The sequence below is a fragment of the Phoca vitulina genome, unplaced genomic scaffold (assembly GCF_004348235.1).
Source record: "Phoca vitulina isolate PV1807 unplaced genomic scaffold, GSC_HSeal_1.0 scaffold18, whole genome shotgun sequence".
NCBI lineage: Eukaryota > Metazoa > Chordata > Mammalia > Carnivora > Phocidae > Phoca > Phoca vitulina.
Genome location: NW_022589721.1, coordinates 18,679,572 through 18,704,181, shown reverse-complemented (window position 1 = coordinate 18,704,181; position 24,610 = coordinate 18,679,572). Strand labels below are relative to the sequence as shown.

The 24,610-nt window shown below is 45.9% G+C and overlaps 1 protein-coding gene across 2 annotated transcripts in view; it reads left to right on the top strand.

The window, feature by feature from the left end:
- Positions 1 to 23,858, top strand: part of FBXO32 (F-box protein 32) — a 29,625-nt gene extending 5,767 nt beyond the window's left edge. Inside the window, exons 1-9 of one of the 2 annotated variants that reach the window (XM_032415689.1) lie at positions 185 to 545; positions 636 to 748; positions 1,657 to 1,706; positions 2,824 to 2,916; positions 14,630 to 14,723; positions 15,565 to 15,749; positions 21,341 to 21,523; positions 22,509 to 22,652; positions 23,333 to 23,858. In XM_032415689.1, the coding sequence (XP_032271580.1) occupies positions 721 to 748; positions 1,657 to 1,706; positions 2,824 to 2,916; positions 14,630 to 14,723; positions 15,565 to 15,749; positions 21,341 to 21,523; positions 22,509 to 22,652; positions 23,333 to 23,422 (867 nt within the window). In that variant the 5' untranslated portion in view covers positions 185 to 545; positions 636 to 720 and the 3' untranslated portion in view covers positions 23,423 to 23,858. Of the gene's footprint in view, positions 1 to 184; positions 546 to 635; positions 749 to 1,656; positions 1,707 to 2,823; positions 2,917 to 14,629; positions 14,724 to 15,564; positions 15,750 to 21,340; positions 21,524 to 22,508; positions 22,653 to 23,332 lie in introns of those variants that run through there. The other variant, XM_032415688.1, reaches the window with a different exon arrangement.
- The last annotated feature ends 752 nt before the right edge of the window (positions 23,859 to 24,610 follow it).

Sequence of the window (24,610 nt, the reverse complement as noted above, 5' to 3'; positions counted from 1 at the left end):
AGTTAGCACTGTACGCTAAACATCTCCTAGAAATGGAGGGTATAAGTCCGATTTTTGGCAAATGTGATCATGTTTCAAAGGCATGATAGAAGCATGCTCGTTAAAAGCAGCTTGGGTACACTTTAAATGGGTGGATTGTATGGTATATGAATTCTATCTCCATAAAGCTGTTTTTTTGTGGGGGTGTTTGGGTTTTTTTTTTGGTTTTTTTGTTTGTTTGTTTTTTTAGAAAGCAGCTTAGGGTGGATGCTTTTGCAAAATGAAGGCATTGTGGACTACAGTGATACCAGTAATCTTCCCTCTCCCTCCCCACTGCAGTCATCCTTTTTGCTTAAAGTAATATTGTGGTGCCCGGCATTGCCCTTAGTTAAAGGGGGCAGGCTGTGTGTCCAACACAATGGCAAGCACTGTTGGAAATTCAAAAGAAGTAGAAGCCCCCATCCCTGCCTTCCGCAGAGCTGCGAGAATATTTCATCCCCAAAGAGGGAGGTCTGTGCCTGAACAGACTTCTTTTCAAGGGGGTTTACTGTTTTGTTTGGGAAGATGTATGTTTTATAACCCAGTAAGTTATTTATAGAAACAGCTCTTACTAAAGTATAGCTGTCACAGCTCATCCCCTCTTCTGTTGTTCTTAGTTACTGCAACAAGGAAGTATACAACAAGGAGAATCTTTTCAACAGCCTGAACTATGATGTTGCAGCCAAGAAGAGAAAGAAGGACATGCTGAATAGCAAAACCAAAACTCAGTGTAAGCCATTTGTTCTGAACTTGGAAGAAAGCTGTTTGAAGATCGTTAGGATGGGTTCTTGGTCGGGGGGGGGGGGGGGGGGGGGGGGGGGGTGGTAATTAGACCCCGAATGTGAGACATCTGCTTTAATGCTGACTGTCCTTGACAGCGGTTACTGGGATCTCTGCACTCCGACTGGCTGTGCGTTTTACAAGCAAGATTAATGTGTTCTTTATAGTCTTGTTTATAAGTCAGTTGGTAGTTGGGGTGTTTTTCTCCTGCTTGTCACTTACATCTGACATAGTTAATTTAGTTATTATACAGTGATATGGTCAGCTGAATCAGTTCCAGCATGTGTTTTTATTTGGCACTGGGCTTTGAGGCTTTGGAAATAGATTTGTTTCTCCCTCTTTCCTTGTACAAATACCATTACATTTCTAGATGCCATATGTAAGAGTATAAAGTTCTATTAATAAGCGGGAATTATAGATCTTTAGTTTAATCCACCTGTACAAGATGATTTCCTCATGTTACCTGCTTTATTTCTTTTTATGGCCTTGTATAAGTTGTAGGCTTGGCATTTAAAACAACCTTGTCCTTGGGTATTTGGTTTTTTTGGTTTTTTGTTTTTTTTTCAAGTTGGAGCTTTGGTCTACTAAGTCTGATGATCAAAGATTTGGAGCGCTTCAGACCAAGCGAGCTCTAACACCAGTCTACGCGCTGCAGAAGTCAGGCTTCGGCAGCTCGTGGGTTGTTAGTAGAGTCTTCGTCTTGTTTGTCAAAACGTTTGACACTTGGGAATACATAAAAAAGAAACAAGTTTAAAATTTGGGGCATGTTGCAAATTTTAAAGCTGTGTGGGGTTTTTGTTTTTTTTTCGTTTTTTTAATTAATTAATTAATTTATTTATTTATTTATTGCCTCTGTAGATTTCCACCAAGAAAAATGGATCTATGTTCACAAAGGAAGTACTAAAGAGGTGAGCATCCATCTGCTTATTAAAGAATATGCTTAGCTTTAGGCCCCTCCCGACAGGGTAGGGAGGGAAAGTGGGCCAGAATATTACTTCAAATCACGGCTGTCTTCTTGGCTGCAGCTGGTGGTGACTAGCGGCCTGCCACCCACCCAACCATCAGGGTTTAGGGCTACAGAGAGAGTGAGAAGCCGAAGTTGCTAGGTGGACTCCCCAGTCATTCAGTGAGACAAGTGTTTGGTGGTTAGCCCTTCTTTCCCCCTTCTTTTGTTCTGAGATCTCTTCAGACTCCAACTTTGTTAAGTTTTAGCCCTAGAAGGGCTAACCACTAAACACAGCAGAAGTTTTAGCGCCTGCGCAGGGGACAAGACACGGTAGTGAGTACATTTGCGTGGCACTTTATAAGACCCTTTTGTGTACATTTTCTTTCTGCACAGGCATCTGCTCAGATACCTAGAATACAACACAGTATGGCAGAATGATAGAATTGCTGTCACTGTCAGGGACCTTGGTGAATTTGTACATCCTTGTGTGGTTTGAGGCCCTGCCGGGGGTTCAGGAACATACCTGCAACCACCCAGATACTTGGAGCAGAGCTGGGACGGAGTCAGGGCTCTCTGCTCCCAGTTCCTTGTGTGTTCACAGGTAAAAGATCAAAACTTCTTTTTGCTTCCTCGTGAAGCCTTAAAAATGCTTCTGATGATCACAATGAGAAAAGCACTAGAGATACGAGGTAGCACGCAGAGCTGACACCAGGAAATGTAATTCCCCTCCCAGGGGATGTTATAGTGACCAGCTATCATCCTGTCACCCATCAGACATCCAACTCCTGACCTTCCCTTGATAAGCAGCTACTTATGATTTTCCCATTCAGCTTTGTGCAAGGGCTCAAATGGTAGAAATCATGAGGAGGAGGGGTGTTTAACACGTGAGTCATTGACTAAAGCAGCTCTTGGCTGCCCTGCCCATCGTTGTGGCTCGCAGGGGGTTCCCAGAAAGAGCTGCTCATGGCAGGAAAACCACAGATGGCCACAGGTCACCTGAGACAGGCATCCGGCTTGTCAGTAGAGTCCAGGGGGATTGTTCTGGAGAATGACCTCTGTGCCCCTGTCTTCATGTTCAGCGCCATGGATACTGCACTTTGGGGGAAGCTTTCAACAGGCTGGACTTCTCAACTGCTATTCTGGATTCCAGAAGATTTAACTACGTCGTACGGGTAAGTCTCTGTAGGTTTCGAGTCTCGGTTGAATTGTCTTTTCAGGTTGTCTTGAGGTAGCTTCCTGCCCTCCCCCCAAAATAACTTCTTAGGACGCTGGGAATTTTGAGGAAAGCAGAAAACAGATTTGTCAATTCCCCTCTCTCTAGATGTACTTCACGTCCTTACGTGGATCCCATTAGGATGTCCCTGACATTGGCTGTGACAGACAGCAGTGGCCATAATAATAGCTTGTGAGCCACTCCCAGCCCACGGACGAAGGGGAACACGCTGCAGGCAGCAAGGGCTCTGGCAGCAACATTAGTAAGAGCGAATTCATAGTAAGCAAGCCGGGAAAACACCATGGCTTGTTTTAAAAACCTTCTGTGCCTCGGGTTCTTCTCACTGTCCTCCTCCTTGTCCTGCCTCGGTGACCCCAAGGCAGTCGTGGTTTAGGCTACAAAACCAGATGAGTTCAGAGCACCCCAGGGCTTCTTGCCCATGACTCCCTTCCACCCCCATGGGATAACCTATTCGATCTTTGGTCTCGCGTTCACTAAAACTTGAAACTACCTGTTTGGACCACTTGCTTTCCATTTGAAACCCTATATTGCGGGGGGGGGGGGGGATTTTTTTTAATAATGAGCTTTAGCGAAATATTCATGATGAATGGAGTAAAGCAAATGAGTCTAACCATGCCCCTCAAGTCCATGATTCTTTTTAATCGGTTTATTATTGTTTCCCCCACTCTTAGCTGTCTTGTGCATTTCTGTCAGTGGTTCAACCGGGGAGGTCGTGGCTGTTTGGGTGTTGGTTGGTTGGGTTTTTATTTTCTTTCTCCCTGGTTGTTATGCTGCTCCGTGCCAGGTCACTGAGTCAGATGATTGCACAGCTCAGCCAGAGCGATGACATCAAGCCCCCTTGAGGCCTGGATCATTCACCTGTCTTCTGGGCAGATGCAGGCCTGGCCGTCCCAACGGACCTGATACCCAGGCCTCCTTGGAGGTCAGAAGCTCTGAGCTGAGCATGTGACCACATGAGCAGATCTGTCCGCTCTCAGCTGAGCCCTTATTGCCATCCAAAAGGGATGAACATGAGAGAGCTTCTGGATGAGATGTTCGTGTCATTCAGTGTGACTCTGCCCCTCCGGGGGGATCACTGTGGCCCGAAGCCCAGTTCAGGCTGGGTGGAGAGAGGCCTGGCAGGAGCTGGAAACTCTGTTGCTAAGAATATGAATAGTTTCCATGTTCTAGGTGTCAGGGGAGGACACCCAGTGCTGATGTCTTCGTTGCAAACAGATCAGCAAAACGGTCCGTTCTTAGCTGGTTCTCCTTCCTACCTGTTTTTCCTTTCACAAGAAATAAAGCAAAGGGACAAGATCACAGTAGCCAAAATCTATTTCCGCGTAATTATGTGCACTCACCTTTATCCTTTCATTAACCCTATGGAGTGTGGGGACTTGGATGATCTGTTTAAACAAAGGGGAGTACAGCAAGGTAAAACGACGTGCCCAAGGTCACAAAGCTACATAAGCCACAAAATCGGAATCCAAAACCTGGTCCGTCTTAGAGTCCACACTCTTAACTGCTATAGGGAGTCCTCTGCAAACAGAGGATGGAAACGTGCAATGGTCTGAGGTCAGGCGGTGTCTCCACTACTTTCAGGCTAGTTCAGCCTCCCTAAGGCTCCGCTGCCCCTTCTATGAGGATTCACAACAACCTCACAGGGTAGCTGTCCACCCGGTAATGTGTTTTCCGTGGAGATACTCTGCAAACCAGAATCTGTTATTCAGGGTCAGCTACAATATTTATTATTACCTACTAACCAAAATTATTATTGATTCTCCCTAATATGCCTTTTCAGGCCAGTTGATAAATGTTTTTCTCCTTAAAAAAAAAAAAAAAAAAAAAAGAAAATCTTGCACTTGATAAAGACCCAGCATAGAGAACTTGTATGTGATAGTATCTAATTGTAAACTGTGAGCACTTTTCCTTAAATAATCTTTAAGTCAGAGAAACTGCTCCATGCTTTCAGAGTTGTCAGGTTCAGCGGTAGTGGAAAAATGTTTCTATTTTGGAAAGAGCCATCTTTTTTTTTCCCCTTCACTGTTAGAGTCCTCTATAATTTGAGAAATAATGTTATTTTTATAAAGAGCTTAAAACATTTTAATGATAGGCACCGCGTTCTGAGGGTTTTCTACTAAGGAACTCTATGCACATCTCATATATACTTCTTATCCTAAAGCCAACTTTGCAAAGTAGCTTGCCAATATGTCCTCCCCATCTTACTACTTCCACCTAATGGTTTCTTAATACAGTGCTACAGTGATTCCTTAGTTCCAGTGAACCACTGAACCAGCTTTGAAAGCCTTAAAAAAAAAAAAAATTTAATTTCTTTAAAGCCAAGTACATTTTTAAAAAATGTGTTGTGTTCATGCTGGCTGTCATCTTCAGAAACAGACCATGCAGAGGGAATAAAAGAGATGGCTAACAGCGCTATCTTAAGATTTCATCATTTTTATCAGTAAGTATGAAAATTTTGTGGAATGTTTTGAATCAAAACTTTTGAATATAAACTGAAAAGGTTTTCATATGGTGTTTGTACCTTATTTCGATAGGCTTCAGGTTCTACTCACTGCCTTCACCCCCTTCCCTACACACCCCCAATGGCTTAAATACAATTTTAACTGTGGGTTTTAAAGAGGATTTAAAATCTTTAGAGGCAACAACTTACCCATTTTATGAAAGGTCGTTTTAAAAATTGGTTTACATTGTGCCTCTGGGCCAACACGTTTTGGAAATCCCCCTGGGGAGCTGGTGAGGATTCTAGGGGCTGGGCTGGTGGTGGGCTTGGCCCTTGGTCACCACGAGGAGGTGAGTGCTGATTAATGGAGCCAGGGCACAGAGAGGCCAGTGGGGAAAGTGGGTCTCCAGTAAACCGGGAGAGGGTTTTGGAGATCACACACCGACTCATGGCTCTCTGAAGTGAGCCTGCTAATGGCCCACTGGTTCTCATTTGAACTGGCTGCACGTTAGAATAGCCAGCAAAGCTTGTTGGTCTACAGAAGCCCACCTCTAAAGCATCTGATTTAATTAGTTGAAGGTGGTGCCCACACCTTGCTACTTAAATTTGTCCTTCAGGTGATCCCTGTGTTTTCAAGTTTGAAAACCAGCTCAAAAAACTACTGGGAGCCCAAAAGGCATATTTTGCATGTGGCGTTTTCAAACAAGATACAGCGAGGCACACAGGCAGGAGAGGATCTTAATGCTTTAATGCCAGAATGTCCTCTGACCTGGTCTCCCAGCTCTCTCTAAGGGCTGTCGATTTCCCCCTCCAGACCAGCAAGGTCCTGGGGAACCTTGAGGGCCACTTCCTGACTGGAACGAACGGACCCATAGGTGCTAGCAGATCAGAAAGGACAAGCAAAAGCTTGCAACCCCACTCTCTAGCCCTCTGCAGCAAAAAAGAACATCACAACCTAAACCCAGGCACATTCTTATTTTTTTCTGCATCACCACCCTAAGATCATTTGAATGTTTCCAGCAAGTTACTGCATTCCTACCACCCCTGAAAGTCTTTTCCAAAAACATGTTTTAGTTTAAGTTGACTGGCGGTTTGGCAAACAAAAGGCTGAAATATGGCACTGTGACTCAAATTCAAACCCAACGCCTTAAAATTAAGGGCGTGCTGTTGCCAACCCCCTGGTGGGTCATGATGTGCCTGAGAAGCCTGGCCCCTTCACTGGGTTCCTCTGCCACAGTGACCTTGGATTAATTTGGCACTGCACAGAGCCGGCGCCTTCCTCAGATGGAGGGTGGCCCCTGCCACCTGGGTCTTAAAACCAGGGGTTCTTTTTTTCCATTGGGACAGAGAAGCTGGGATGGAGGGAAGGCGGCCAGTCACCCCAGAGGCAACAAATCAAAAGAACAGAGCCGTTGTGAGCCTATTTGAAAAGGACTCGCAGAAATGGTTGGGAATTGTGAGAATCCACTGCAGGGCATTAACATTTGAGGGCACAGGGTGGGGTCCTTCAGTGACTGCGGATTAGGCTGCCAGTGATTTTTACAGGAGAAAGTCTGTGTCTCTTAGAATTCCTGGTTTTCAGTCCTAACAAGCACTCAGGCTTGCATTGCAGATCCTGTAATGTCTGGGTACCTACAGAAGTGGGGAGCTATCTGAAGAAGTAAGGGTGCCTGCAGAACCATGGGAATAATGGAGTGCATGCAGAAGTAGGAGGGTGCTCACGCAAGTGGGGAGCACCTGAGAAAATGAGGGATGGCCAGGAGCCCAGAACAATGGTGTCTTGGACCATGGACTCCTAAACAAACAATGTAAGCATGTACTCTCCATTTATGTGTGTTCATAAATTCATCTGTGAATCACCTACCTATAAAAGGTGCTAATAATGGTATCTGCCCCATCATGTTGCTCAGAGAATTAAAACTGAATTTAAATGCTTTCCAACAGCGCCTGGTTACGTGGTAAGCACTCGATAAGAATCACTTATTGCCATTAATATCCTCATCTTTCGGGTCCTGATTACAGGCATTAGAAAACACACAAGTAGAAAGATGATAGAAATAATAGAGATTAAAGATGAAATGGAGAGATTGATGTTTTATGGTTTTTCTGCCTGCTTTCCTCTCCCATCCCACTTTGGAGACCTCAGGATCAAATTTTTTTCTTCAGGACTCAGAATCTAAACCTATCCCACCATGGGCCCAGAAATATATTTTATACAAAAATTCTGTCTAGTTTCTAGGTTAAGTCAGGCGCTTACTATGCAGGGGGTGGGGGTATGAGAAATTGGACAGGTGAGCTGACTTTTAAATACCAATCAGCAGACTTTTTTCCCATTCAAGGAGGTAAGTTCCTAAGAGCATCTGGCACTGTATTCTAAGTGCTCCGGTTGAGGGTAAAACAGAGGGGTTTTTTTCCCAGTATCTGTAAGCTAGGATCGGAAAGCCCCTCAGGTCCACTGATGGAGGAGCTCCAATAGGAAGGAGTGGCAGCATCCTCCTGCTAGATCCCCAGAGATCACAGACTCCTTCAGGTGAATGCTTTCACATTCCTAAACAGGGATTTCTCCATGCAACCCGTAACATTTCCCTAGTGTTGCCAAAGCCACTTGAGAATCAACAAACACCTGGCCCTTGCTTGTCGGGAGCTTCTGGGCTACTCCGGGGGACAAGGTTCAACCACGGAGATGGCAAATGGGGTTTTGGTCCTGTCTAGGAGAGTGGATGAAGGGGGTATTGGAGACAGCTTCTTGGAAGAGGTAGAACCTGAGATTGAAGAACCAGCCTCCTTCCCTGAAGGATGGCCAGGATCTGGTGAGGTAGAGAGGCAAGTCGCAGGCTTTGCAGGGATGAGTGGCAGGAGCAGAAATCCGGACGTGGGAAAGAACGGGAGTGGAGGGGAGTGCAGGTGGGCCAGGGACCAAGGGCGATGTGACATCCAGCCTCATGGAATCCTAGGGTAGAGGTGACGACTGCTGGAGTAGACGGGAACCTCAGTTTAAGCAGGAATACTGAGGCAAACAGAACTGTTCCAATTGATGCAACAGGGAGCAGGGCACCATTACAAGTTCAAAAATATCTAGGACAGATAGAAGACAGGCGAGTTTCTCTCCGATGAGAATACAATTAATGTGTATAAACTTGGCCCTCCTTCTTAGGATTTTAACGCCCTCCGTTAGAGAGATGTTTCCCTTGCAAATAATATTTACCCAATCTTGACATGCCTGAAGATTATTAATGTTGCTGAAATGTTCCCTCTTCCAACCTGTCCGTGTTCAAGCTCAAAGTCAGGACAAAACTTTCCAGGTTTTTAATCTGTGTTCTCCCCTGAATAAATAAGGGTCTTGAAAGTCCATGGCACTCGGTACGAGCAGAGGTGACCAAGGGCTTCCTGCAGAAGACAACAGCTTCCTAGAGACCCCCAGCTTGGTGACTGAGCGCGTGAGAAATGGCAGGCTTCTTGCAGCTTCTTTCCTGCCTTTGATAACCCGGAGGCTCATTTCTCCATCAAGACCTGTAACTCAAACTTCAGGGCCCACTGTCCTAAGAGATGGAAGAATTTCGAGATAAATTATGTTCCTAACCACGTTCACTGCAAGCTAGAGTATGCTTTGAGCACCAGCCTATGGGTAACCTCCGTGTGGTTTTGTCTCAAGCGGGCAGGGCAGCTACTGCATCTGTGGATGCTTCTGAAGCCCTAATTTTAGTGTCCCTCTAGATCTCAGCTGCTTGCCTCCCTGGCAGGTGTCTGTCATATGTGTGCACTGTAAGTGATTTAACTGCTGAAACATCAGCGTGGGACCAGACCCCGTCTGACTCCCAGCCTGACAGTCCACAGACCATCTGCCATTGACCATGATGGTATCATCTGACTATTACGAGCCGCCTCCTCTGTAGAGGAGGGACTTGGGTATGCTCGTGCCCAGGTCCCTTGCAGTTACAACACGCATGGATTCTAAAAGACAGATGTATTAGAAAACAAATAACGGTCACCCGCCTACCATGTTGCCAGGCCGGGGGTGGAGTGAGAGGGAAGGAAACAAGCCTTGCTGTCTTGAGGTTCGGATCCCAATTAGACCGTCCTCGAATGAGGACACAAGATCATTGCAGAGATAGGTCAGTGGCACGATGAGACCGGACGGTTCCCGTAGAGGAGGGTCTGAGCAGGTGACCTCCGCACTGAGGCCTGAAGGGTGGGTTGGAGCCAGCTCAGGGAGACGGGGAGACGTGACAAGGGCAGAGGCTGGGGGGCGGGCCTAACCTGGCCCCGTGCAGGAAACCCAGGACGGGCTGTGCGGCTAGAGCAGAATGAGTCGGGGAAGCGCAGTGCAAAGTGACACTGGAGATGGGGCATAGGCCAGATCAGGGAGGACCTTGCCCCAGCCACGGAAAGGAGTTTAGATTCTTCTCGACGTGCAAAGGGAAGCCGCTTGAGGGTTTCAAGCAGAGCAGTGACCCGAGCTCATGTGTTTTGTAAAGTATGAATGCTCTGATGAACTGAAGGGGAGAGAAGAGAAGACCCCTGCTCTTTCGGCAGCAAAGAGAGAGAGAAGGGAAATCTCCCTTCTGCCCAGCCGTGGTCCACACGCCACTTCAAACTGTGGTGGTATCCGCTCTGAGGTTTGCTATGCGATATTGCTTGCAACTCGATTTTTCTCCTACTCAACGTCTCCAAAACCAGCATGAGCCAAAGCTGAAGGGCAGGATGCGGTTTCCGTATGCGGTGACCACCATCCCTTCCTCTGGTAGCCCAGAGCCATTCCTGTGACTGTACACCTAGTCACTGCAAATCGTGCCGGATACCCAGACTGCCCACGCGGCAGTGATGCCATGGAATTCGGGGGCAGCCTGAGAGCCCTCCTGCTCCTCGTTCTCCTCCTCTTGACCTCCCGCTCCCCCTTAAACACGGCTGCAAATTCCTGGCACCTGGGCTCAAATCTGCCCAGCAGAAAAGAAACACCTATTTCCCAACAAGACCTTTTCCTCTGCTCCCTTGTGGCTGGGGGCAAAGAATCCAGTTGGCTAAGTCCTCTTGGTAAATAAATGGCTAGCTAGGGTCCTGCTCCCCTAGGCACACAGCTCTCTTAACACAGAAGTGAAAGGAATCAATTCTGTGCTCTTTACCACTAGTTCCACATAATACTGCCTACCCGTTCAGGGCCTGCCGAGTTCTGCTGATGTGGAAAGTAGACCTAAATGGTTTACCAAAAGCAACTGCCCCATCCCAATCGTGTTATTAACACTTTCTGGGGATTATTTCTCCCTTCCTGGTTAAAGCTGATCACCTGTCACCATGTCATATTAATAGAGAATTTCTAGACTCTGTCTTCTAGAACATAGCAAATATTGCTACTAGTTTTAAAGTTTGGCCCTAGGTGTAAATTTAATTGACCCTGAAAAGCTGAAGTCCTTAAGTGATCAAAATACATGTTCTCTGTTAAGACACAAATGGGCACAAGTCTTGGCTCTACCACTTACTATTGCTGCTGTGACTTGAGGTACTTAATTTCGTTGAGCGACACTGTCCTCTTTTATCAAATGGAGAACCCAACTCATCGGCTCACCATGGAAGACTAAGCAAGATCAGATCGTACATGTGAAGTGCTTAGTGCAGTCACTGGTAGGTAGTAACCCCCCGTATTGTTAGCCAAATAAGACCTCGCAGTAGATGCAGCTATGTAAGACATAAAATGTATCAACATTAACTCTCATCAACAGGGAGCTATTAAATGGATCACAAACATAATAAAAATGACAGAAAGGAATATTAAAATTTGGAACCATTTAAGTATTTGATTGACAATGAATAAAATTGAAATACAGGGATTCTAAAGATCTTTAAGCCAGCTCTACTTTAGTAATTCACTATCCCCTCCCTAGCAGTAATATTACCTAGTAATAGTCTCTGTATTATGATAAAAACTAATGATAATAATTTGAGTATATTCTTTGTACCAGACACTGTTGTGAATGCTTTATGAACACAGTCAATCTTCATTGCAACTCTGAAGTGGATACTATTATTCACATTTTACAGATGGGGAAACTGAAGCAGGAAGTTTGGTTCTGAAACCCTCTTAAACTCTACACACACACACACACACACACACACATAAACTTTATGATATATCTATGATATATATTACATTTATATATATCAGAGATATAGATCAGAAGTTGGTAAACTAGGGCCCAAGGACCAAGTCTGGCCCCCCACCTGTTTTTGTAAATAAAGTTTTATTGGAACACAGCCACATCTACTCATTTACATATTGTCTAAGGCTGCTTTTGTACGACAACTGCTGAGTTAAGTAGTTGAGTACTTGTGACAAAGAGCATATGGCCCACAAAGCCCAAAATATTTACTATCTGGCCCTTCACAGAAAGTTTGCTAAATCTTGATATCAGCTGTAAACTTCACTAAAAGATTGGGGTCTGGAAGAGGATGAAATAATATCTTGTAATAATAATGCCTTGTATTTGGTATTTAGAGTGGCTTTTCACATATTTATATTTTTAATTCTCCTAACAACCCTGTGAAGTAGGTAGTCTGTATTTCCATTTTAGAAATGAAGAACCTGGGGTTTTGAGAGGTTAGCAGACTTACACCACAGACTAGACCATAAACTCCATGAGTCTAGGCATCGTGTGTCTTTATTGTCACATCCACGTCACCTACCACAATGCTAGGGCAGTGTGGGCACTCAGAAAATACTTGCCAATGGAAGAGAGTGGTAAAGGTCACCCGGCTAGAGAAGCTGGGTCTCCTATTCCCTAGGGTTTTTTCTCCCGACCCCACAACTCCCTGGCAGTGGAAGGAGGGACTTTCTCTTGAGATAGGGCTGAACATAGGGTGCCGGACATGTCCTTCTGCTGTCAACTGAGAAACTTGGGCTGCTGCATTCCTCCTCCTGCTTAGTCAAACGCCATCTCAGTCAGACCAAAGGGCTTTTTGTTTTCCCTCAAATGCATAGTCATAGCCTGGAGAGTTTTCCTCTCCTTGTGATTGGTGCATTTTTAGACAAGATTAACACTGACGCCTTCAAGAGATGGTAGTCACATGGAATCTGGGTTTTGGATGGATTTCAGGCAGAACGCTGCCCGCCCTCCCCCCACCCCATGATGAGTCACAGTGCACAGCCAACTGCCCTTCCGAGAGGGACTCAAGGCTTTTGTTTTCTTTCATCTTGCTTCATGCTGGTCATGTGAGGCGCAGGGTATTAATAGACCATCGGGTTGGCCTTCTGAATCTGGTTGTTGTTGGTCAGGGAGATAAACGAAAGGTCTGGCCAGTCCCCACCATTTGTCACTCCTCTCTTGACTGTCACATGCTGGTTGGTGACAGAGCTGAACCAGACAAGCAGAGGTCATCCAGTGTGGTCACCGCCCACCCATGGATGTAGCCTCTACAGATGAACAGACTTCTTGCCTCTTTTTGTGGGCACTAGGGCAGCTCCTGACTTCCAGCGCTGGATCACCAGTACTAATCTTAACAAACCAGCCTCAGCCTTTCTTCACCTCCTTCTCCCTGCGTGTGTGAGAGATACATAAGCCAGGCAGGGAGAGGTTTCGGAGTGTTTTATTTGTTTTTGTTTTTTGGTGGTTTTTTTGTTTTGTTTTGTTTTGTTTTTACTTAGAGTAAAATTTTACTTAGGGTAAAATTATGTTCAGGAAATTAAAAGTCTGTATGTGGTTTGACAGGCTCCTAAGGGCTCCAGGAGGACAGAAGTTTTAAACAAATGCCTTGGAATTGCTTAGGGCTTTGATCCAAGAGTTTCAGTTCTCCTCTGCAGCCCAGTGTTTGGAATGTCACTTTGCTAGTTCTCTCAGCCTTGATTCCAGAGCCCCAGCACAGTGTCACACTCGGTGTTTACTGACCTGAAGTGAAGTTGGGCCGGGGCCTGGCCAGCAGATGAAACTCCCTTGAAAAGTTTCCTAGGGGCAGAAATTCAAGCTCTGATGTAAAGGAGGGGTCTTGGTTCTAAGTCTTAGGCTAGCTAGTTTTAGTTGGGGGCCTGCTAGGCTCTGGTAAAATTATTTTCACTTTACATCAACCTCTTTTGTTTGATGACTTTATGAAAGCATGGAGTGTATTGGGGAGGTCTCTGCTGAGTCCTCCCACTGCTTGAAGTTGGTGAGACTTAGTCTCTTGAGCCTCACTTTGTTCATCTACTGAGTAGGTTGATCTACCTGATCTCTAAGATGCCCTTCCAGTCTTAAGTTTCATTTTTCAACAGTAGAATTTTTAATAGATTTTTTTTTAATATTGCCACATCTGTAAAGAATTTTGCTACCAAAGAAAAAGCAGACTAAGGATGCACCAAGTTAAATTACTACCTTTCTTTCTTCTTGTTTGGCGATAAATGGGGTAGTGGGATTAGGACACATGCCTTCAACAAACCAACCAACCAACAAACCAACCAGCCTTGATTTTCCACGTGATCAGTGCCAGGCACTGTGCCTTATGGACGGGCATTCCCTCATTCAAAGCTCTCAACAGTCTTGAGGACTCTGAGTATTATTAGTACAGATGAAGAAATGGGGGCACCAAGAAATTGAGTAACTTGCCCATAGTCACAGAGGATCCTAGTCTCTAAGTAGAAATATGTATGTATACTATACAACCCTGAATTCCTCTCTCCCTGTGATTGGCCTCTTTCTACAGGAAGATTAAGTGCAATGGGAGATTCTAATTAACAGACATTTTTACCGAACACTGCGTGAGCAGGAGATTTCTGGATAAGACTTGCCCCTTCCTTGGAAAGTACCCATCTTGCTGACCATGAGCTATAATGTGCCTTGAGAACAGTTGGTACCAGTGGGGAAGAAGTTCAAGTAGGGGTAGAAAGATTCCTGCTGGAGTGACTGTGTAGAACTCAAACATTTGCAGGTCATAGGCGACTTTGTTCCCTTCAGAGTCCCTTGGCTTCACTTGCTGAAGTAGGACAAGCAGAATGAATTCACCCTGGCTGAAGCCAAACTCTTTATATTCAAAAGAAAAAAAGCAATTAAATATTCAGCCTGATTCCTGGGTTTTGAATTACCCCCATTTGTCTTCCACTGTGAGCATCTGCTTTTTATTCCACTGTGGGCCCGCCTGCCTTCTGTCTCTCCCCGTTGGTCCGTATCTCCATGTCATGTGACTCAAAAGCGAAGATTAGAGGAGAAAAATGTCTCTGTGTTCTAAGCCTGGCAACTTCTATTTTTACCCACAGCTGTTGGAACTGATAGCAAAGTCACAGCTCACGTCCCTGAGTGGCATCGCCCAAAAGAACTTCATGAACATTTTGGAAAAAGTGGTACTGAAAGGTGAGCTTTACCCCCCACCCCGCCCTACCTCTCTCCCCTTTTTATAGAGATGGGGATGGACAGATGGATTTTCCAATAGAGCAGACACGTCATGAGACATGGATGGACATGAATAACTCCAGATGCGTTTCAGGGGTGCCAAATGCCAGTTCAGAAAGGGGTGTGCCACTCACGTTCAGGACGGAGGGGAGAGACCATCACCCTCCCATCCTTTTATCAGGAGCATCCATTTGCCCTGCTACACACCTCTCACACTTCTCAGTGTGGTCACATGTCCCAAGCTTGGCTACCAAGCCTCTGGATTCCAAATTCCTAGAAAATTGAGCTATGTACAAGGCAGAATAGATCCACAGACTATTTGATCTAAAAGGAACTTTAGGTCTTTGGCTCATCTGAGTCCTTGTGCATGCAGGGAAACTGAGGCCCCTAAGGAAGAGTAGTTTATCCATAATCCCACAAAGACTCAGGCAGACAGGATCACAACTCATGTTCCTAACTACTGACCACCTACACAGGACATCACTGCTGGGCCAAAGAAACTGCCTTCAGGTCGAGTGAGCCAATTGGTGCTGGTGAAACAATGAAGAGAGGAAGAGTCTTTGCCAGAAATTAGGGAGAAGAGAACAAAGAGGGACCTAGATAATGGAAACTCTCCCCAGTCACCTCAAGTGTAGAAGCTTGGTCAGGTGTCGGATAAATAAGAGCGAGAAAGAAAACCACATCCCCAGAGGCAGTTACCCACGTGACAGGAGCAGAACGAAGAAGAAGAAAGGCCCGAGTACAAAATATACCGTGTCCCTGTATCATAACTGCTCATGCTTTTTCTCTCCCCCACTTCAAGTCCTCGAAGACCAGCAGAACATCAGGCTAATCCGGGAACTGCTGCAGACTCTCTACACGTCCTTATGCACACTGGTGCAAAGAGTCGGCAAGTCGGTGCTGGTCGGGAACATCAACATGTGGGTGTACCGAATGGAGACGATTCTACACTGGCAACAGCAGCTGAACAATATCCAAATTACCAGGGTAAGCAGGAACGCGCCGGCCTCCTCCTAGCAGTAAAGACTTTGTTTGGTGCCTCCACCGAGAGGCTGGGCGGCCTCCCCAGGACTTTTTAAAACTTCTCTGGTGGTCAAAAAGCCTGGACTGTCCCGATCTGGATGCTCTCTCCTGGGCGCTGAGAGTGGGCTGGAAATTCCCAATAAAGAGGGGGTGGGAAGAAGTTGGCACAACAGGATCAAAGTATGTGAATTGCAACATGGTAGGAAAACCGGAAGCTTGGATTTGGGGGTGGGGGGGTGAGGGGAGTTCTCTCGTCTTTCCCATTTCCTCCTGAAGACCGTGTCCTTTACAGCTGTAGGAATGCTTCCTTGAATACAACAGAGCTCTGATGGCAGGGGCTTGGAAAGTTGGCCCCAACCTCTGCAAAGTCTAGTTCCAGTGATTAATCATTATGACAAGTAAGCCTTTGGTTAGAGACCGCGAACATACACGCAGGGAAAGAAGAGAGCGAGTCTCACTCAAAGTGGAAAAAAACCCAAAGAGGCCCTGTATTAGAGCTACACTTCTGTTGGTAGTGTCTTTTGACTTTGTGAACCTAACTTGGCCCTCAGCTCTTGTCCTTTTAATAGTGAGCAGGAGGACTGAGGCACACAAAAAATGTGAGAAAGACACTGCTGTAATCTCCTAAGGCTCGCTAATGGACAGGCACACTTAGACGGCTCACATAGCGCTCGCCTCGCTTATCGCTGACTGCGCTGTTCTAAGTGGTTCCGGGACCCAAGCTGATAAAGTTTGGGTCTGCCCCATCTCTTGAGAAGGTAACATGAAGAAGCCTCTTTGACCTCTTTTAAATACTTATTTTACTATATGAAGTTTTCAAAATGCAGCATCCTTGACTTGGCTGTTAATAACCTCTCTGTGCCTCTTAGTTTAACTCTGAAACAAAGGGAATAATGAGAAGCTTCAGAATTATGTGACTTCCTTAGAATCACTTTGGCTACAACTCACACACACACACACACACACACACACACACACACACACACAGCACAAGCCCAGAAAAGCTATCTCAGTTGTTTAAGAGCGTGTATTCTGAACATTTACCGAATTTATTCTAATAATTTACCCCATTCTCTTCTCTTAAGTGTAGACATAGTTTGACGACGTGAATTTGAGACCCAGATTCCCAGCTTATCTCTCACAGAAAACCCACTTAGACCTTCTACCTGATTTCTGGTATTCTGTGCAGCCTGGACGTAACACTTTCTTTTTTTGGTCCAAGCCCAGGAGAGAAGTATCCAGCCAGTGATCTAAATGAGCACATCCCATCTGTCCCAAGGGTCTCTTTCCTCCAGCAACTTCGGAACACTATTTAGGTGATCACACTTGGCCAGATCTTGTCTCTGCTGCCTGCATCCCAGGAGCCTCCCTGGCCACAGCCGCTCACGTACTTTGCACGCCCATGGGCTTGCTTACCTAGAACCCCCCCTTAACTGATCCACAAACACACCAGGGAGGAAGTAGCCCTTGTAGCTGCTATAACCCTTCAGAGACAGGAGTGGGGACCAGAGAAGCCAGCGGCTTAGGCCAGGACCCAGGACTCCTTATTCCTCACATGGCAGAGCTTTCTTAACATCAGTGGTTTCCAAACTTCTTTTCAATTCAGCTTTCTTCCAACTGTGTATTCAGTGATCCAGCTTTTTGCAAACCCTTTACATCCAATGCAGTCCCGTGCAGGACAGATCAAACACTAAAGTTCATCTCACCCTCCCCTCTGCTCCTGGCACTCCAGCCAGGCCAAGCTCTTCTCTGCCCCATGCCAAGCTTGGCCCTGCCTCCCCGGGCCATCCAGTCCACTGGAAATGCTCTCATCTCGCCTTCCTCAGAGGAGTGTTGCCATCTGAAATGATCTCCAATGTGATACCACTTCCCTATCTCCATCCACTGGCTTATGAGCGCCATGAAGAAAGACTACCATCTTGCTCCCTGCTCTGTTCCCTCCGCCTTGCACAGAGCAGAAGGAAATCAATAAATTTTAGATGAATGAATGAATGATGAATGAAGGGTAGTAATGCCTATCTCCTAGCCCCGGTGTAAGATTTAATAAGCTAACATATAGAAAGTGCTTGGGACAGTACCTGGCACGTAGTAAGTCTTTAAATGTGTCAGCTCTTATTATTACGAAGGGCTCGCTCTGCGGCAGACACTCTTCTAAGTCTTTCACATGTATTCATTAACTCATCCAGTGAATAACTATGAGTAGGGGTCTTTATAATAGCTGATTTCCCCTGGGCGCTATGCTAAGTACTTCTATGCATCATCTCGTCCACTCTGCCCAACAACACTATAAGATATGCTTTTACTCATTTTATAAATGAGAAAAATCAGGCTGAGTAGTTAAGAATCGTGTGGCTGGGGGCACCTGCGTGGCTCAGTCAGTTGAGCGTCCAACTCTTAGTTTCAGCTCAGGTCGTGATCTCAGGGTCGTGGGATCGAGCCCCGCATCGGGAGGCACGCTCAGCAGAGTCTGCTTGAGATTCCCTCTCTTCCTCTCCCTCTGCCCCTCCCCACTGGGCTCACTCACTCTCTCTAAAATAAATAAATCTTAAAAAAAAAAAAAAAAAGAATAGTGTGGCTGGTGCCTCGATGCAGGTAAGATGCAGGGGACTGAACCCAGGCCTGTCTGCAGAGGCTGCTCTTCTCCCCACTGCACTCTGCTCCCTGCTGCCCTCCTTCCCAGCCCTCCTCGCTCTGAGCCACATTATCTTGAGAGCAGTGACAGGAACCCATGGAGCCCTAAAGAGCTTGTCACACAAATGCCCAACTCTCCAGAGGAAAGAAAGATCGAGAGAGAGAGAGAGAAAAACAGGACTTAATTACTTCAGTCTGGACTATATTTCGGCAGCACATATACTAAAGCCTACTTTTTAACAGTTTGGACTAAAGGGAAGTATGTTATTCCACAAAAATGTTAAGGTGACATTTACAGTAATTGTTTTCTATTTGCCAAAGTTCTCGCAGTATCTTCCCGGCATATAATCTTGTTTTCCTTCAAAATTTCATATCTAATTTTATGGAGCCAATTTTTATTGGCAAAAATAATTAATAGAATAAAGAATGAAGGGGGAAAAATGAAGAGAACTGGTTCGGAGAGGGAGAAGTCAAATAGAATCACTGTGGGTAAGGCAGTGTTTGGGGTAAGGCTGTGTTTGAAGCCGAGAGAGGGCAGGGTAGCCATAGAAGGATTATAGCCAAATGCTTGATTGACTTATTGTTCTTTTATATGTTTATATTCCAAAAGAAGGCGGCATGCAAGCAGTTAACCATTTATCAGGAGTAAGGGCTCAGCATGGGGTCTGGGCAAGGATTTTGGAAAAGTTCAGGTTTGAAAATTTGAGCGTGAACTCTGCCAAGTGGACTTTAATAGGAGTTCATGTAATAATTGGCCTGGGAGTTTTAACCAAAAAAGTAGATGCTTTGAAGTGCTGGAAACAAAAAGAAAATTTCATGGCAGTTTTATTAGCTCATATGATCAGCAGCAGATGATAAACGACAAATAAGTGTAGAGCCTTCAGCGGTCCAGCAAAAGTCCTGAATTTTGCAAACAATTGAAAATTCAGCCCAGCAGCCTGAACAATTTAAACTGTCAAGTCATAGACACTTCTGATGAGTTAAGAATCAGCTGAAGCTGATTCAAATCTGAGATTGTTAGAGCTGGAAGGGACCATGAGAGCCTTCTAAGCCAATTCACTTTGGACATGGGAAAACTGAGACCCAGAGTTCCAAGGGCACCTGGGATCCAGATCTGCTGCTTGTCCATCCCATGTTCCTCCCATGCCACCTCCCATTCTTCTCCATAGTCCGGCTTCCCAAGGCCCCATGCCTCTTCCCACCTTCCCTCTATACACCTGTCCTGCTCTGCAGGGGACACAGGTGGGGATTGGTGAAACCACGCATCCCCCCGGAATCCTGTGCGTGTGGGCTCTGATGTGCCTTGAACAGAGTAGTTCCCTAAAAATGTGAGGATACCCATTGACAGGATTATTTTCCCCTGAGCTAAGGAAGGGCTTCTTCATCCTATATTTTTTCCTGTGACCCCCAGAGGTGACAGAGCACCAAGCTAAAAATGGCAGTAGTCCAAAATCAAGAGCTCACCCAGGTCTAGCATGAGAAGAACAAAGAACCCCAGTCTCAGGTGATTTGTGCTCACTTCTTACCCAAATGGCAGCATCAATTGCTGTTGAGGACCGATCAGTAAATACTAGTGAGGACCTCCCCTGCACAGATGGTTCCCAGAGCACTCTGTGCTTACTTCCTGGATAGCACTTAACATATTGTTCTATAATTATTTGCTTATGTTTCTGAGTCTCTTGCGAGCCTAATGAACCCGTTCCAGCCCCAGTGCCAGGCCTTAGTAGGCCCTCAAAAGAAGTTGTTTGTGCTGGGCTCGTCTGCAAGGGATATGAAATTAGACCCCACCTTCAAGGACCTAGGTGTGGGTGGGATAACATGAGCCCATCAAAATTTAAATAATAAATATAAAATTAAACAATTAAATACAAGTTGAGGGTTATAGCAGGAACAGCTCCTGATTAACTGTCAATGTATTATCCACAAATAATTTTTTTTAAATATTCCATGGAGCCCTAGGTTTGAATAGAGATGTTCTAATGGATGGGGGCACTTACGCCAAAAGTTTCTGGACCAGCCATTCCTAAAGGACACACATGCGCGCGCACACACACACAAATATACACAACAAGCACAGGGTCTTTTTGTTGTTGTTTTTTACCCACTTAATTATGAGGGTTTCAGTCATCCCTCAGATATTTTTTGGGTACCTACTATATGCTAAGCACTCTTCTATGGAAAAAGCACACAGCAATGAAAAAAGACAAAAAGTGCTGCCTCCCTGGAGCTTACGTTCCAGCAGGAATGTTCCATTCAAGCTTCCTTTTGGAAACAGTTTGCATTACATAACAAAAAGGGGCTGGTTCAAAAAGTCCCCAGAAGAGCTCATAGAATTCGAGGAAGATGCCTGGGGTACCCACAGAAAACAGAAAAGAAATTCCCTTTCAGAGAAAATAGGTATAAGCTGGATCTGAGGAAGAGCATCATTTGGATGGGCAGAGCGGCGAGGGGAGAGCGGGGGGCCCAGGCGCAGCGTGTTTGGGCACAGGCAAGAAAACCCGCCTGGAGGGATCCATGGCCAGGAGGGGTGATGGGAAAGCCCGCACAGGTGGCAGGCCGGGGCGCTCTGTCCAGGGCACGGGGCCCTTTAGGAAGGTAGCGAATCTGGTCACTGAGTGAACTGAGTGGAGCAGAGAAATCCAACATGTGCTGTTTGGAGAATCATTAAAAGTATAAAGCTTTGTGAAACTTAGGAAAATCCCTCTGGCACCATTCAGCTCGAGCTGTTCCAGGCTATTCCTGTGGGCCTCAGCCGCGGGTCCTGTTTCTGCCCTCGGGGTGGGGAGAATTGCAGCTTTGGATCTGGGATCAGTCAACCAGCTTGAGGGTGGAGGACAAGGGGACACCTGCATCCTCAGTGTCACCTGGTGATCTGCGGCCCACCCCCCACAACCTGCAACTTAACGTCATCCTTCTCCCCACAGCCTGCCTTCAAAGGCCTCACCTTCACTGACCTGCCTTTGTGCCTCCAACTGAACATCATGCAGAGGCTGAGTGACGGGCGTGACCTGGTCAGCCTCGGCCAGGTGGCCCCCGACCTGCACGTGCTCAGCGAGGACCGGCTGCTTTGGAAGAAGCTCTGCCAATACCATTTCTCCGAGCGGCAGGTCAGGGGGGCCCTCACGGGCAGTCCCTCCTCTCCCTTCTCTGTCCCCCACCCTCAAACTTCCTTGGCATTCTTCCTGAGCTCGAGGCATGGGTGCCCACCCTCCAGGGGGCTTCCCGGCTGACTAGAGAGCAACAATACGAGGAGTTTCTAAATAATGTATGTGATTCTAGTGGAAAAAACAACAACTTACATTCTTGACCTATATGCACACTTCACAACTTGCTTTAAAAAGTTCATAAAGCAACACCTGTCCTCCTCTTCTATAACAGAGTAACTTACAAAAGCAACTTATCTTTATATTTTATAGCTAAGGAACTTTTATAGATATGTTTCATTTTAGTCTAAGAACCCAGGGCGGGGTAGGTATCTTGATGCTCACTTTAAACAGATGAGGGGACTCAGTCCACAAACTAGGGAAATGGCTCTCAAGGGAAGGAGACTGGCCTTGAGTATGAATTTGAACTGGGGGCTTCGGACACCAGCTCTAGGCCTGTTTCCCCTCCTCATGCTGCCCCAGACTTTTTTTTTCCACCCTCTTTATATAGATGTGTGAGTTCAACAAGTTCTGTTCATGAAGCCACTAATATTTAGATATAAAATAGAGCCACTGTGCCAAGCAGGGACTGCATCTCCCTGGAAATAATCACTCAAGTCTACAGCAAAGAAAAGATTGAAGGTGTTTATTGAAATCACCTAAACTTTAAAGGACCATCCAAATACAACTTAGTAGAGGTCAACAATAAGATGTCACCAGCCCCCTGTTTCTTTTAAAGACTGGTAAAAGCTACCATTTCACTGGGTAGAGCTCAGAAGGACCTTCTTTCTATCTGGGCAATTTTTTCCCTGGCAAGTGCAGGGCATAGATGAACAAGTGGGAAGGAGAGGTGGGAACAGAACTTTTCAGAAGCACAAAACCACAAACCATCTTCTTGATGAACTCTCCTGCAGTCGTGTGCAATTATCTGTATTCGTTTGCAATTTAGATCCGCAAGCGATTAATTTTGTCTGACAAAGGACAGCTGGATTGGAAGAAGATGTATTTTAAACTTGTGCGATGTTACCCACGGAAAGAGCAGTACGGAGACACCCTTCAGCTTTGCAGACACTGTCACATTCTTTCCTGGAAGGTAGGTGTCTCGAGGTGGCTGCCACAGACCCCCTAGCCCAGCCCCTAAGAGCCAAAGGCACCAGCATTGCCATGCGAAAGCCCTTCCTACTTCTTTCCTGCACTTCCCTACTGCAGCTGAAGGTGTAGGAGACACTGATTCAGTCCCTGGGGAGAAAAACTTTGAGAGTCCTTAATTTCCTCCACCCCTATTTTTATATGTGTGTGTGTGTGTGTGTATATATATATATATTTTTTTTTTTTTGTACACCCACCCACCTGCAAATTCTCCCATTCTCTTTGCGTGTGGGTGTGCGTGCACACACACACACACACACACACACACAGTTCTTTAGTTTTTGCAGAACTTATGGCATTCTTTTTTTTTTTTTTTAAAGATTTTATTTATTTATTTGAGACAGAGAGAATGAGAGAGAGAGAGCACATGAGATGGGGGAGGGTCAGAGGGAGAAGCCGGCTCCCCGCCGAGCAGGGAGCCCGATGCGGGACTCGATCCAGGGACTCCAGGATCATGACCTGAGCCGAAGGCAGTCGCTTAACCAACTGAGCCACCCAGGCGCCCAACTTATGGCATTCTTGACAGAGGAATGTTGTTTTGAGCTTGGGCACAGCCTCATGGGGCTACAAGCCAACGCGATGCTTCTGAGAACTCAAACCTAAAACCATGATGTTCCTTTCCAGGGCACTGACCACCCGTGCACAGCCAATAACCCAGAGAGCTGCTCCGTTTCCCTTTCACCCCAGGACTTTATCAACTTGTTCAAGTTCTGAATCCCAGCATGGGACAACACTTCCGAAGGGTTCCCCAGCTGATCAGATGGTTGTGAATACAGAGCTTGGACAGTTCATTTGTAAATAGTGTACATTTGAAACGTTGGCTCAAAACTTCTGAGCTAAGTCACTGAGAGGACATTGGAAGGGGAGAGATGCAGTTGCCGGCGGGGAGTTGAAGAATACGGACTTCTCGTTAGAACTGGTATGGAAAAACGGAAATACTGTAAATAAACTTTTTTCTAACTATTTGCCGGCAAGACTGTAAGGGCAGGAATTCAGTTTCATCGGTGAAAATGGAATTCTCCTCATGTTCACTGAGACGCCTTGGTAGTTCCCTAGGGATGTGGAAGAAAAGGGCAGAACTCGAATACAAGATAGAACACTCTGTTTACAATGTGAAAATTTGCTTAAAGAAGGAGAAGACGACAACATAATGCGAATCCCTGCGCTTTGGTTTCAATTTGGGGGGGGGGGGTTGTTTTAAAAAGGCAAAGGAAGCACCACCCATCTTAAACCCACGAGGGCATAGGGCCTTATCTTGCAAATATTATCACACAATAAGTCTACCTCGGAAAGTATGCAGTGCTCCCTCCGCCAAAGTACATTGTCCGGTAGGCAGTGTCTGTTTTTCTTGGTTTTTCGTCACATGAAAGTGGTTTCAATAGGAAGGGATCCTGGAGGCAATCCTCCTCATGTTGCAGACTTCCTTTTTAGATGAATAGGCACTCTTCGGAGTTGCCTCTTTTCTAGAATAACTCCACAGCACATATGCCTTTTTTTTTTCCCCTTTCGTATTATAGCTGTGTTATAGCTCATTCGGGACAACATAAGACCGATTAAAAACAGTCCCAGAGGAAGTCCTACTGCAGAAAAGATAGAATGAGTCACCCAAAAGCTGTGAAGACTTTCTTATTCCTGTTTAACTTCTCGGCTTGTCTGGGCTTCCCAGAATATCTTCACAGATAAGCGTTATCTGTGGACTGGTCGAAGCCAGAGTGCTGATAAAGGCTTGTAAAACAGGTTTTACGTATCAGTTAAACGTTTTACTAGGGGCTGTCCCTCATGGCAGGTGATGGGCCGAGGAGCTTTCTTTTCTTTATGTCCAACATCAAAATTTACTCAGCCTAAGCTAGGATTTTTTGCGAGGATGACGAGATAAAGCCCGGAGTTCCAATCATAGGGAAC